This window comes from Rhopilema esculentum, chromosome 16 (assembly GCF_057945365.1).
Source record: "Rhopilema esculentum isolate cy_ngs chromosome 16, ASM5794536v1, whole genome shotgun sequence".
Lineage (NCBI taxonomy): Eukaryota > Metazoa > Cnidaria > Scyphozoa > Rhizostomeae > Rhizostomatidae > Rhopilema > Rhopilema esculentum.
Genome location: NC_142830.1, coordinates 9,297,304 through 9,311,219, shown reverse-complemented (window position 1 = coordinate 9,311,219; position 13,916 = coordinate 9,297,304). Strand labels below are relative to the sequence as shown.

Sequence of the window (13,916 nt, the reverse complement as noted above, 5' to 3'; positions counted from 1 at the left end):
GTAAGTTCCCTTGCATTTCGTCCTTTGTTATTAAGTTTTGTCTTTTTCCTTCATGTTGTTCTATTTTCATGTCCTTCTTTAATTATTTCCCGTAGGAATTGCGTGCTCATACATCTGAACGATGGCATGGACAAATTCAATTTCCTTGTGTAAGTCCTCAACATTCAAATAACCTCTTATTTAAATTTCATATTTTGTAAAAGTAGATGCATGTAATCAATGTAAAAGGAGTACTTTTGAGAAAGCAGTCGTTTTGGAAGCAGGAATAGCTTGCGAAGATATTGAACACAGTCCTTTCATGCAATCGGAATAAGTAGTAAATCACAAATTCGTTGGTAGAAGTGATTGGTCAGAACAGGTTCCCTATAACCTTCTTAGGCTAATTTTTTTGTTCAAATGCAAATATATTTCGAAGCATTGCTTGCCTGGACAAGATATCATTTGCAGTGTCCCGTAGAGCTGCTCCGTTGGACTAGATTGAACATTGGACTAGATAAAAATCAACTTTAGTCGTCTAACTTTTACTTTAAACTTTTAAATATCGTATTTTTAAAGGTTTATGACACAGAAGTTGTATGATTTGGTAAATGACAGATGTGCGCCCGAGTCTCCCGACAACCCAATGAACCAAGAACTTCTGTTAGGTGGACACTTGTACCTGATGGTGCTCAAGGTTGCTAATTTTTATTCATAACTGTTGTTAATTTTTCTTTTTTTCTTAACTGAGTTACAAAATTATTGATGAGGAACCTTGCAGCCTCGAATTATCTTCTTACGAGGTAAAGTATTCATTCCAAACAACAGGCGAATGAACCAATACAAAGAATATATTAATTAATGTATCATTTGGTTAATATGCTAAAAATTTTGAAAAACATCTTTTTTACCCTCCAGTTAACTCTTTGAAAGACAGAATCTCCAGACTGTTTTCATTCAGATGTATTTTTGCCATATAGGAAAAATTGGAAGTTTGGTTCAATTCTGTGAGATTATTTATTGAAAGGACAGCAAAGCAGAAAGGAGGACTTCTTCAGATCAACAATTGTTAGTTGAATTTTTCTGGAATTTTTTTAAACTCGTTTCCCTATCCTACTTAATCCTACTAAATGACTTGACTAAAGTGTCTGGCAAGATTGATTGTGATACCCAGCAACTTCCGCCCCTTCCCCCAGAGTAATGTTTATACCAAAAAACTACTTTCTAATCTTTTATGTCGTGTAAAAGTATGCCAATATTGTTTAAAGGGGAGGGTGGGTATGTTTAATTCACCTCTGAAAACTGATCCCAAGACTTTCGTTCCAAGACTTTTGGTCAATAAAAGGAAAGTGATTGTAAATTTGTTTGAAATCTGGGGCACCTTAAAAGAGAAAGAGTTTCGTCACATTTCTGCTATTTTGGAAAGTACAAAGACTGATACTGTAACATAAAGACTATTGCAATTATTTGATATTTTTCAAATTCTATATTTCTTTACTATGAAGTATCACGTTGATTTTTTGTTTTTCTTTAGCCTTTATTGAAAGGGCTTTTGGCAAGGCGCAGAATGTAGGAAAACAAATGGAGTATTTCCTGGCCACTGGAAACCTCTTATCAAGAACAGGTCTTGGGCTTATGCAGGTATGGATCCTCAAGTTTTCTTCTCAGCTTTATGTATTAAGCAAGCCTTGCTAAGATCTGCTATTTTAGCATGCATTTGTACTGTGTTTTGTCAAAAATGGCACGTGTGTGATGCTTATGTGATGCTTATTCTTGATTATCCATACTCTTCGCTGTTAGTGAGATTATTTAAGAAATTTTTTTTAGAGAAGCAGATTTAAACTTAATTCTTTCCACGGTCAAATCACATTAGATTAAGAACAGATTTTATTCTCTCTAAGACCGCTGGATTTGCTGTTGTTGCAGACAAGCTGAACTTTATGAGATACCTGTCCCATTTCCGTTGCGTCCACCGTGGAGCATTCTTCTCTCAGATGAGAACAACATCGGTCAGAAAACTGCTTCCTGAGGCTTGGGGTTGGTATTCTTTATTCAGTCGCTCCCAAAACTTCTATCTTGAAAACGTAAGGGAAACTGAAAAGATTTCGCTATAATGTTTGAATGGTGCTACAGTTTGGGTAGGATCGGCACATGCCTCTCTCATTATTGATAAAATAAAGACGTTGCCTGACCCAGCTAAGTAGTAAGATGTAAATAAGATGCTTCTTACAATTTATTGCACCACATCCCCCCCCCCTAAACACACGATACCAGTTTAATAAAAGCCATTTTGAGTATTCTAGAGTACTGCTGCCTCCACTTCACCTTATCTTTACAGTGCTAATCCTCGTAGCGCTTGGGGGTAGAAAACCTTTTCCCCTACCTGTAACATTTCCGTTTCTTGGGCAACAAGCTTCTTTTCACTTGCAACATAATATTGCCTACTCACAACAAAGCTGTGTAGACTAGCTTTCACATGTAAAAGTTAATACCATCCTAGGTTTTAGGCCTTTTGTCCCACTGAATTTGGTAAAAATATCATGTTGCAACAAGCAAGATTGATGATTTTCCATGTCTTTCTCCGTATTTTATATTATCTTTGTTTGGTAGTCCTGGAAAACCCATGTTATGTGTGCCATAAATACTGAAGCCTTTAATCTGGCTTAAGACATTTGCTTCAATAATATTCAGGACCAGTAAATGTTTTTTTCAGGATTCTTCTGCCCCGTCCATACACCTGATGGAGCTCCTTGTGGTCTTCTAAACCATTTGACAGCATCTTGCGAGGTAAAATGCTTAACATATCCATTTCTCCTTAACTTATTTGCATAATATCAAGCTTAAATCGATTTGCAACAATTTTTTTAAGACTGTAGTGCTGTTCGAAGATAGAATTCTAATTTTTCGTAGCAAATTTCAAGTTGATTTTCTTCTTAAAGAGATTTGTCTTTTGTTTCTCTCCATATTGCTTGAGAATATTTCTCAGTCACTCCGATTTTTAACGTGGATCGAAAAGTATGCTATACAAATGCATATATTTTATTTGACATTGCTAAATGGCAATGGTCAGTTCATTAATGAGTGACAAGCTCAAAAATCATCAACTAATAATCCTCTCTCGTATAGATTGTGCATGCACAAAGCAAAGTATGATGGATTCATTCTTTTGCCATAGGTTGTTAACACTCCGATTCCGAAGGCCCATTTGAAAAAGCTGCTGATATCGTTAGGAATGGTTCCAACCGGTATGCCATTCCCTGCAAAGCACTCTTCTTCATACGTTGTGATGCTGGATGGAAAAGTTGTTGGAAGAGTCGTCAAAGACGAAGCGCAGGACTTCGTCGATAAGTTAAGGTATCTCAAAGCAACAGAGAAAGAAAAGGTGCGGCATTTTATTTTCGATTTGGCAGAAAAGTGTGAAACTTGAAGGGAAATTTTTCGCAGCATTGCCAAACAGTATATCTTGTTTGCTATATGCTTTTTTTCTTAAAATCGCAAAGCACGACAGGAAATCTCTTAAGTAGACGGTTTTCAATCCATTTTATTTTTATAGCTATTTTGGACGGGTCCGTTAAAAATCAAATCTTAGATTCTATGTACGGGTCCATTCAAAATCAAATCTTAGATTCCATGAACAGATCCATTAAAAATCAAATCTCAGATTCCATGGACAGATCCATTCAAAATCAAACCTTAGATTCCATAGACGAGTCCATTCAAAATCAAATCTTAGATTTTATCTAACCTTACCCGATAGACTGTTTCTGATTTTTGTATCTACCTTGAGCTTTGAAATGGGACGATTCTGGCCTACAGCCAAATGGTAAAGGAATAGGTGATTTTCTTACTGCATACAAACTATACTATGTCCTAAGTTTTTATAAGATTATAGTTTTTTCCCCTCTCCTTAGGCAATTATTCTTAGGCGATTATTCTTAGGCGACATCTCTTGTTTATTTTGTTCAGGTATCTAGATGGCTCGAAGCAGTTCTCGTCCCGCGAACAAAGTTTGCCAGCCAGTATCCCGGAATCTTCATATTTACAAACATAGCAAGAATGATGAGACCGGTAAAAAACCTCAGAACCGGATCTGTGGAGTACATTGGTTCATTTGAGCAGGTATCTTGAGAACCCCCCTTATTTGTGTATTATTGGCCTAAGATGCCTCTGAATGTGACCAACAGTGCATCTTGAAGTGGTTAATGCAATCAAGTATCTTCATATGTAGTTTCTTAATCAGCTCACATAGTCCTGTATGTTTTTTTACTGGTAATATATTTAAAGTTTTTGTGTGAGTTTACTAAGCTCCGTTGATATGTTGTCACAATCACTGTTTCGATCTCATTTTAGGTATACATGGATATAGCTGTCTGCCCTAATGAAGCACACGAGGTATCGTGTATTGATCAAGTATCATATATTTTAAAATCTTCATATCTTTAAATTTATTTTAATTGCTTATTAATAGTAATTTTCAAGTCATAATACATTTAAAACAATGTCATTTTTTAATGGTAAGCAGAGCTCTCCGACCGACAATTTCCATCCAGATTCTTTCAATGCAATAATTCCCAGCTCATTTATTGCCCTATAAATGCTTTGTCTGCAGAAAACGACGCATTTGGAGCTTAAAGCCACGAGCATGCTTAGCGCCCTGGCATCGATGACACCCTTCTCTGATTACAACCAAAGTCCAAGGAATATGTACCAGTGTCAGGTTAATATTTTTCTGTAAGAAGATTATAGTGACCTTAATCGCATGAACACAGAATGGGGGTATGTTTAAAAGTCAAACTTCAAGTATGCTATGCTTTATAAAGCAGTAGAAACATGAGTGTAAATTTTTTGTAATTATTTCCTTGAATATTTGACTACTCCACCAAGCATGCTGGGTAAAGTGTCATGGCTAGGTTCCTTAATCAAATCAGCTGGTCCAGCAATCAAGATGGTAACTAGAAATGCAGCCAAGCGCAAGTCATACGCAAAGAAGGCCTGTGACTACCCCCATCTCGTCGAGAACAAACTGCCGCGAACATAAATTGATCACATTATTATATTCATAATATTTTATTCTCAAATTTATTCAGATTGATTGTCAAAGCCTAGAAATCTTCATAGATAGCATTCTGTTGACCTACTTTTGAGCCATGGCACCGGACAATAATACAAAGGCTTCTTTTCTCTATTCAGATGGGTAAGCAGACGATGGGTACTCCTTGTCAAGCATTGAAATATCGCAGCGATAACAAACTGTATAGAATCCAGGTAACTGTTGTTTTTTTTCTATTTTTCACCATGAAACCTCTCTAATGAGTCCCAACACAGTCAATGTTAAGGTGGCCTTGCCTTAAGGAAGCCATACCTGGAGGTACACGATCTCCTTAGGTTACCATTAACTGGAGGTTACTTTTGTAAGGCTTCGACAGTAAAAGTATTTTTGGGGCAAAATCTCTAATTTTTTGCATGTTTGTGTGTTTACTGATGAGTACTGTTCGATGGAGATTTCATATCCTTTTCATTTCCCCCATAAGAAATTTTTTTCTGCTTATGACACAAACAGTTGCCAATCAAAAATGTTAGCATCACATTTATTTGTCTCTTAACTCATTTTTGGCACTGTTTGATAACACCGCCTCTTCGATTCTCTTCTGAGAGCATGTGGTTAGTTTCGCAAAACTATTCGTGTATCTGAATCCTAAAACTGAATTTCTAAATGGTTATAGTGCTGCTCTCCATTATAGAAAAGTATCCGTTATCAAGAAGTAATTCCCACAAGGCTTTGACTGCGAAGTTAAAAATATGGGAAAAGTCGTTTTCCCATTTCAAAACAGCAGGGGGTGGAATAAAGTGATTGCAGAGCTCCGAGTTTTGTTGTTATTGGCAGATGTCTAAGTTGTTCTACTGTGTTTTCTTTTTCGTAACCAATATTGTTTCTCCTAGACGCCACAAAGTCCTTTAGTTAAGAATGAAACTTACGATGAGTATGGCACTGACAATTTTCCTTTGGGCATCAACGCTGTTGTTGCTGTGATATCTTATACCGTAAGCATTTGGTCTAAAATGGCCTTCTAATTTGAAATGATAATCCTCTTACCATATTTTATTCGAATAGATGTTGTAACTTTTTACTCAGAGAGTCTTTGCCTAGACCTTGTGCTCTTGGCATTTTTACTTAGATCCTTGTGCTCTTGCCTAAAGTCAGTTTATTTGATTTACTTAAATCCAGAGCTACTCAACGTTTTAACATTGAAGCTTTTGTGTGCGATTTTTGATATTTTGTTACTATAAGGCCGTTCGTTAATACGTCGATAAACATTGTAAATATATATTTTGTACCCTTGCTTATGTTTCTATAATTTTGAAATTCTCTAGCCTAGGGTTCGGTAACAACGAATTTCATCTATCGAACTAGCACATATGTCTTACTTTTCATGATATGTTTCAAATATCACAACTCTTTTTATATTTGTCTTCCTTGTTTTGCCTATTTGTTATATATTATATATTATATATTCCTTGTCATTGTAATTTAATGCTCAACTCTACCTCACTTGTAATTATAAATATCACTTGTAAATTAGTGTTTTTATTTATGAATATCCGCTCTGATATCGACAACGAAGATATTTGATAGTTGAATCTTTTGAAAGGAGTTCATCTCTTCTAAGGAGAATTAAGGAAACATTTGAGTATATGTTGTTCACGATTGTGGTATCTTTAATGCCTGAAAATATTTTACTTGATTCAGAAAAATTTACGATTTAAAGCTATTTTTCATACATCTTGAGTAATAACTATAATTTTATACATCACACACTCCTATAGGCCACTTTTTCAAAGAGTAAGAGTTTGTTCCGTTCGTGTTTTCTTGACAATTGCACTGAAGGTTTCAGAATTGCCTTGTACTATAAACTGTGCTTCTTTGTAGGGCTACGACATGGAAGATGCTATGATTATAAACAAAGCTTCGCTTGAACGAGGTTTTGCTTCTGGCAGCATTTACAAATGTGAAGTAAGACACATATAACTTTTAAACCATTGTCCTTATTAAAGTAAAGGAAAGTCGTGTTGATTCGAATTAAATAGGCTGGCACAATTACTGAGACTCAGTGACATTGTCAAATTGAATAGGTTTTTGCTATCGAAGTATGAACTCTTTTTGGAAATGACGGTTTTATATCCCTTCTCCAGACAATCAATCTGGCTTCAGTAAGCGACGAAAGAGGAACTTGCTCACTGCGATTCGGTAAAAAATTTTCTTTGGCATAGTTGATAAAAGAAGTTATTTTAAAACTTGGTTTTTAAATCGATTTGAACATGTATACAGAGTGTACATTTCCCGTTGCCTAGGTCCTTTTGAATAGAGAAGCAAGAGCTTGAAATGAATTTGAAGATGGAACAAAATAGCAGAAACAAAACATATTGAAGTACTTTTTCGTTCGACACTCTTGAGCGTATAAACATCGGATTCGGCTGTTTCCTGCCATATTCATATTTTGCAGTACCAAAAACTCACTTGGTTAAAATGAATTATAAGAAGGCAATGATTTCGTACTATTTTTTGCCCATCATAAAAATGCTTTGATAATGTGATATAGATTAATTGTATAGTGCATATTTTTCCTTAATTTGTTTACAAGGATGCAGAGAGGATGACCCGAATGTTGAAGCAGGCTTTCTTGATGTTGATGGTTTGCCTCCAGTTGGCAGATACGTGGAGCACGACCAGCCGTATTACTGGTAACATTGTTTGGTATTCTGTTGATACTGTTTAAAGTAATTAGATTATATTTCAAGGTTTCACGAAATTGATTGATGGAAAATAAAATGATCTTCAAGTCGTTGGACGTATTTCTAAGGATTTCTGTCATAAGTATATGATGTTGTATGCCAAGCCTCTAGTACTTGACGGAATAAATTTTGTACAAAGTCATTGGGAAGAAGAATACGAAAATGAGGCAATTAACATTTACCAAAATAACTCTATTCAAACTTTCCACCGATTCTTTGAAAGATAATGTTCTAGGAAATTTGCCTGGTCGACATATTAATGTAAAATGAATTGTGGGTATGACAACGCATCCATCTTGAGTAAAAAGTAGTTATACTAGTGCGTTGGTAAGATTGTCACCTCCCATGCCTACGCTGGCAGCTGTAAGCCTCTTTCCCAATTTTCAAGAGAATTCGGAACTCTCTACCAAAGACGCCAAAGCTTCACCCACTGGTCTAATGTTATTCCTCGAGAGTTTGCTGGTGTTAGAAGCAGACACTTATAGGTCAAATCTCGCTTACTGTTATAGGGATTTTGAATGATACTTCTGTCCAAACCCTTTTTAGAATATGACTTCTTTGAATCTATATATTTTTATTATTTTAGCTACTACGATTTGAACACAGGCGCTTACAAGACGAAGAAGTTCAGCAACTTAGAGCCTGCATATGTAGATGATGTAAGTTTTAATAATTGCTTTTATTTGGTGCCACTAAAGTTGAAAAATAAATTGCCAACTTGTACCAAGATTGAAATGAAAGCGAAATTGTAGTTTCTATTATCTTTAGTTTCACATTTTTTATTGTTGTCTGCTGCCTAAATCTTTAGAGCTCTTTTTCAATATTTATCTACAAATTCTACTACTCGTTTTCAATTTTCAAGTTGAAGTTGGTACCTTTGTTCATCTTAAAGCTTGCTTTTTAAAGGTGAAGATACTTGGAAATGCAAGAGGAGATGGAGAACTTAACAAAGTCGCAATTAGACTGAGAATCGAAGTAGGTCATCGCAGTATATTGACGTAATGCACAACAATCTATTATTCTATATAATGCGATAAACATTCTACATTTTACGTTTTAGCTTGCATAGATGTTAAGAATATTTACACGTATATGCCTTTGAATTCCTCTTAATGCTCCATCATCGTACCTTGTACGACCAAGTTATTATTTTCCAATCGAGGTCAATCTTGGCCTAGTTCTCATTTTTATCTTAATTTCAATCTTCAGAGAAATCCAATTATTGGTGACAAGTTTTCAAGCAGACACGGGCAAAAAGGAATTCTGAGGTAGTTTTTTGTCATCTGTTTTTATCTTACATAGTATAGTATGAACAAGAATAGTAAAGTAAAGTAAAGTAAAGTAAAGGAAAGTAAAGTAAAGTAAAGTAAAGTAAAGTAAAGTAAAGTAAAGTAAAGTAAAGTAAAGTAAAGTAAAGTAAAGTAAAGTAAAGTAAAGTAAAGTAAAGTAAAGTAAAGCAAAACAAAGCAAGGCATGGCATGACATGGCATGACATGGCATGGCATGGCATGGCATGGCATGGCATGGCATGGCATGGCATGGCATGGCATAGCATACTATAGTATAGTATAGTATAGTATCGTATAGTATAGTATAGTATAGTATAGTATAGTATAGTATAGTATAGTATAGTATAGTATAGTATAGTATAGTATAGTATAGTATAGTATAGTATAGTATAGTATAGTATAGTATAGTATCGTATAGTATAGTATAGTATAGTATAGTATAGTATAGTATAGTATAGTATAGTATAGTATAGTATAGTATAGTATAGTATAGTATAGTATAGTATAGTATAGTATAGTATAGTATAGTATAGTATAGTATAGTATAGTATAGTATAGTATAGTATAGCTGAAGTCGCGTCAGGACAATGATGGCAAACTACGATTAAAGCCTCCCCCCACCCCACTTGCCTAGAGCTCCCCACTCCAAATTTTGCTTCGGCGTCCCTGTGCAAGGGTGCTGCCCAATTCTATCGAACCACTTATGGCCGGAATCATCTCCAGTTTGCTATTTCAAAATCCAACGCTTATCCACTGAGCCAAGCGGCCAATTGTAATGAGCGAAGAAATTTGGAACCAACACTGGAGATTTCACCGTAGCCAAGAATAACGTTTAAATCTTTTTCTTCAAATAGCATGAAATGGCCAATGGAAGATATGCCATTTACAGAGTCTGGTATGCAACCAGATATTCTCTTCAATCCTCACGGCTTCCCTTCGCGTATGACAATAGGTAAGCCTTTTTTCTTGTTATTGGTTAGTTGAAGTTTGGTGGGCTGTTTTAACCAGTGTCTGTTTACCTGCAATCTGGTGCACTTTAAGGATTTTAATTGCGTGAATCCTTATGCAAAGTGTTTTCTGAAATGTCGCTGAAAAGACGATTTCCTCTTTAATGCTCTAGAATGTTTTTACTCCTACGTGAAGAAAACGTTTGGTGTATCTAGCATCCCTATTCTGTGCTGATATACCCTAGTTTTGACTAGCTAAACCCAGTATGTGTTTGGCACCATCCCTACCTTTGGCATTCTATCTGACTCTGGCATGATACCGGCAACGTCTTTGGTGCTAGCTTCATGATCACCTTTATGGGACTTCAGTTGGAGATCAAGCCACAGATTGGCGGGTGAATGGGTCCTACCCTTTTGAGACTGAGCCCTTTATGTATTACAAGAAGCAGATAATTTCAGTGCTACATCTTTCTAGTACTGCTATTTTCGTAGGTAAATATTATAAAATATAACTAACAAATACCAGAATCATGTTGTCCATTTTTTGAAAAATTAGATGAACCATATTTTGGAAAATAATAGTAATACGGTAGAAAGGCACAAGCATTTGTCGATAAATAGGAGTTTCTGAAATAATTGTATAGGAATTTCTATAAGTTTCTAGGGTTCCCCGTAGAGTAGAAACAGTCTGTTGTAAAATGAAAACATTTTTCTTCAAATGAATATCGAGGCGCTTATGAAAAGTTTTTAGATTTCGATGGGCGTTTATAAGAAGGGCTCTGAAAAGAGGATGATTACTTTTTGGTGGAAAAACGGTATCTTTTTATCGAAAACCAGAAACTTTATAGATAGAAGGAGTTTTTCCTCGTGAACACTTCAAATATGTAAGCGGTTGAGGCTTTCTGTAAATACGGACCGACCGCAGTAGCTCTGACAACATTGGCATATTGTTGATCATTCATTTATGATTTTTTAAACATTACTTCGATGCCATTTACCTTTATCATTGTTTTAATGTTTCTTTATGGCCTTCAATGCCTATCCCATTTTCCAGAGTCTTGAGCCTTTTCTAATGGTGCCCTTTTAAAGCTATTTTTGCAATAGAACAAAGAATCAAAGGCATAGTTCAAAGTAATCTCTCTTTGTCTCAAGGGATGCTTATAGAGTCGATGGCTGGCAAATCAGCATCATTGCATGGGATAACGCATGATTCAACTCCTTTCAAATTCTCAGAAGAAAAGACTGCTATCGATTTCTTTGGAAATCTACTCACGAAAGGTATTTGCCTTTGATGTAGACCTCTTGTTTACTTAAGTTTAGTTCATTGGTTTCTTGAATATACCTTCAATGGCAGCATTCTGATCGTACCTATTAAAATATTTTGATAACCTCGATAAACTACATATTGTCGATATCTAGCGATTTCTTAATGGATTTTTATTCAAAGTATTCATGGTGGAAATATTTCCTGTTTCGTGCTATTAATGAATGAATGATGTTGCCATAGTCCATCTGGTTTGGACCGTTGACCTCCTCTTGCAAGCATGTCTATGAGCTTGATTCACACCACCTTGCCATGTTATGATGTTGACATCCATTCCATTCTTCTTCTTCCTCTCTTTGTTTTACCTTCTGTCTCTCCTTCAATGGAACTTTCTGATTTTTTCTCTTTTGAACTTATTGCAACATGCTACTATCTATGCTTACTCTTACTTCATCTCTTACCCACTCATTTGTTCTTCTCTCTGTCTATCTAACTCTCATCACTTTTCTCCACAGCCACATCTCAAAGACATTGATCATTTTATCTTCTAGTTTTCTGATGGTCCACGTTTCATATCCATACAAAGATACGCTCCACACCATAGCCTTACCTAGTCTTACATTGAGCCGATTGCTCAATTCTCCCGACTGCCGTATTTCTGCCATTCTGTTGGTTACGGTTTTAGCTTGCCCAATTCCACTCTTTATGTCCGCACAGCTATCTCCTTCTTGGGTAATTTACGAACCTAGGAATTTCACGTTTTTCACTTGCTCAGTTATTTTACCATCAATCTTCACCTCTCCATATCCATGCATTGTTACTGCAGATGTTTTGGATTTATTGATTTCGAGGCCCACTTCTTTGCTAATGGGCATCATTGCCTCGCCCATCTCCTTACATGCCTCCCTAGGCCTTGCCACTATCATCGTGTCGTCCGCATACCTTATGTTCCAAAGGTTTTGTGCTATACAAGGCAAAACTTTATATTTCAAACACATATTGACCGATCTATTTATTTTTATAAGTGTATGTTACCGGTGAAGTCTTTACGTCTTAAATAATGACCAGAATGTCCTCTACTTATATGTTAAGCATTGAAAACTATTGAGGTAATTAAATCTGTGGCAAATAAATTGAACTCACAGAAAATTTATTTTCGCAGCCAACAGGCGTTTAATTATTTGTATCATTGCCCATACTTTGATTTTAATTTTGTTTTTGTCTTTAAACAGGCTTTTTATCTTTAATTTTAAATTTGTTTAAGTTTCTTATTGATGAAATTTTGAAGAATTGATTACTTCAACAAAGTCTTCATCTTTTTCCATCCATTTATTAATTTTTCATTTCCTCCGTTCTTGCCGTGTTTCCAGCTGGCTACAACTACTTTGGTAATGAGAGACTGTACAGTGGCACAGATGGCAGAGAGCTGGAAGCTGATATTTTTGTTGGCATTGTTTATTACCAGAGACTGCGTCATATGGTTGCAGATAAATTTCAGGTAAACATGGAGCATTGTTGTGCCTAAAGTACTTCTATTACAGTAAACAGCTTAACAAGATTTTGAAAGAACTTATTGTGCCGTCTCTGCAGTCTCAGCTGGCTTGCTAGTGATATGCTGCCTCGACATTTAATTCGAGCTGTAGTTGGTATCAGTTAATTGATTGTAAACAAGTGGAAAAGACGAGTTCATTCTTCAAATATTGTAAGCAAAGTAGCTCAAAGATACCTGCTGCGACAAAAGTTTGTTTATATTTAGAAAGAATTTTCTTAATCCAATCTTAAGACATTTTCTTTTTTTCTTTTTCTCACTCGTTTTTATTGTAATAAAGGCTAACCAATTTAACATCATGGGGAGCCAAAAGAGAATTTTTAGATATTTTTGCGCGCTGCACATGAAAGGTCTCTGTGACAGATATAGTAGATTTTGAAAGATAGAAAATGGTATCTATTTTTTGTAAAATGCTTTGAAATATTTCCCTTTGTGAAGAATGATTTAAAAAATGTTACAAAATCAGAAACGCCCAAAGTCATCTACAGAATTGATATAGACTTTGTTCCTTTATGCCTATCAAATATGCAGATAAATTTGCAGTGGAAAATTGGAAATAACTCTCTTGATCACAAAGTTGTTTATTTTAGTTTTGAAATACATCACTAGATTGCCTGGCTGTCACTTAAATGTGTGTTGCATTCTTTTAGAAATTCGAATATATTATGGGCCGAAATATGTAAATGTAAATATTAAGTGAGTTAAAACCGTACCTTGCATTACGATCAATGCTATTGAAAACTCCTAAAGATATTTTATTGATTTTAAGGTGCGCACAACAGGACCAATCGATCAGCTAACACACCAGCCTGTCGGGGTAAGTCTTAAGTCTAAATTTTACAATGGATATATAACAAATAAACATTTTGTTACATGGAATGTATTGGTTAACAAGATCGATGCGACTACCATGATTGCAAGTACATGCATGTTTGTATTGACAGGAATCAGGAAGGGTCATGTATTATAAGAATAATCTGTTAGCTTTGTTTCTGAAACTTCTAAGATTGTATTGGTCTTGAGATTACAAACTAGGTAGAATGAGTATTTTATTTAAAGCTTCATTAAAGTGTACCAGACATATTCTAAAATTCTAGCTT

General features: G+C 35.4%; 1 protein-coding gene across 1 annotated transcript in view; it reads left to right on the top strand.

The window, feature by feature from the left end:
• The window catches only part of LOC135682232 (DNA-directed RNA polymerase I subunit RPA2), a 30,726-nt gene that overhangs the window by 15,745 nt on the left and 1,065 nt on the right, over positions 1-13,916 (top strand). Inside the window, exons 13-34 of the mRNA XM_089112892.1 lie at positions 96-149; positions 556-673; positions 957-1,044; positions 1,511-1,617; positions 1,878-2,013; positions 2,690-2,763; positions 3,152-3,358; positions 3,943-4,095; positions 4,327-4,368; positions 4,586-4,693; positions 5,167-5,241; positions 5,917-6,018; positions 6,905-6,988; positions 7,168-7,222; positions 7,617-7,716; positions 8,354-8,426; positions 8,674-8,742; positions 8,977-9,035; positions 9,911-10,008; positions 11,156-11,281; positions 12,638-12,765; positions 13,586-13,633. Coding sequence (XP_088969018.1) covers positions 96-149; positions 556-673; positions 957-1,044; positions 1,511-1,617; positions 1,878-2,013; positions 2,690-2,763; positions 3,152-3,358; positions 3,943-4,095; positions 4,327-4,368; positions 4,586-4,693; positions 5,167-5,241; positions 5,917-6,018; positions 6,905-6,988; positions 7,168-7,222; positions 7,617-7,716; positions 8,354-8,426; positions 8,674-8,742; positions 8,977-9,035; positions 9,911-10,008; positions 11,156-11,281; positions 12,638-12,765; positions 13,586-13,633 — 2,104 coding nt within the window. The remainder of the gene's footprint in view (positions 1-95; positions 150-555; positions 674-956; positions 1,045-1,510; positions 1,618-1,877; positions 2,014-2,689; positions 2,764-3,151; positions 3,359-3,942; positions 4,096-4,326; positions 4,369-4,585; positions 4,694-5,166; positions 5,242-5,916; positions 6,019-6,904; positions 6,989-7,167; positions 7,223-7,616; positions 7,717-8,353; positions 8,427-8,673; positions 8,743-8,976; positions 9,036-9,910; positions 10,009-11,155; positions 11,282-12,637; positions 12,766-13,585; positions 13,634-13,916) is intronic.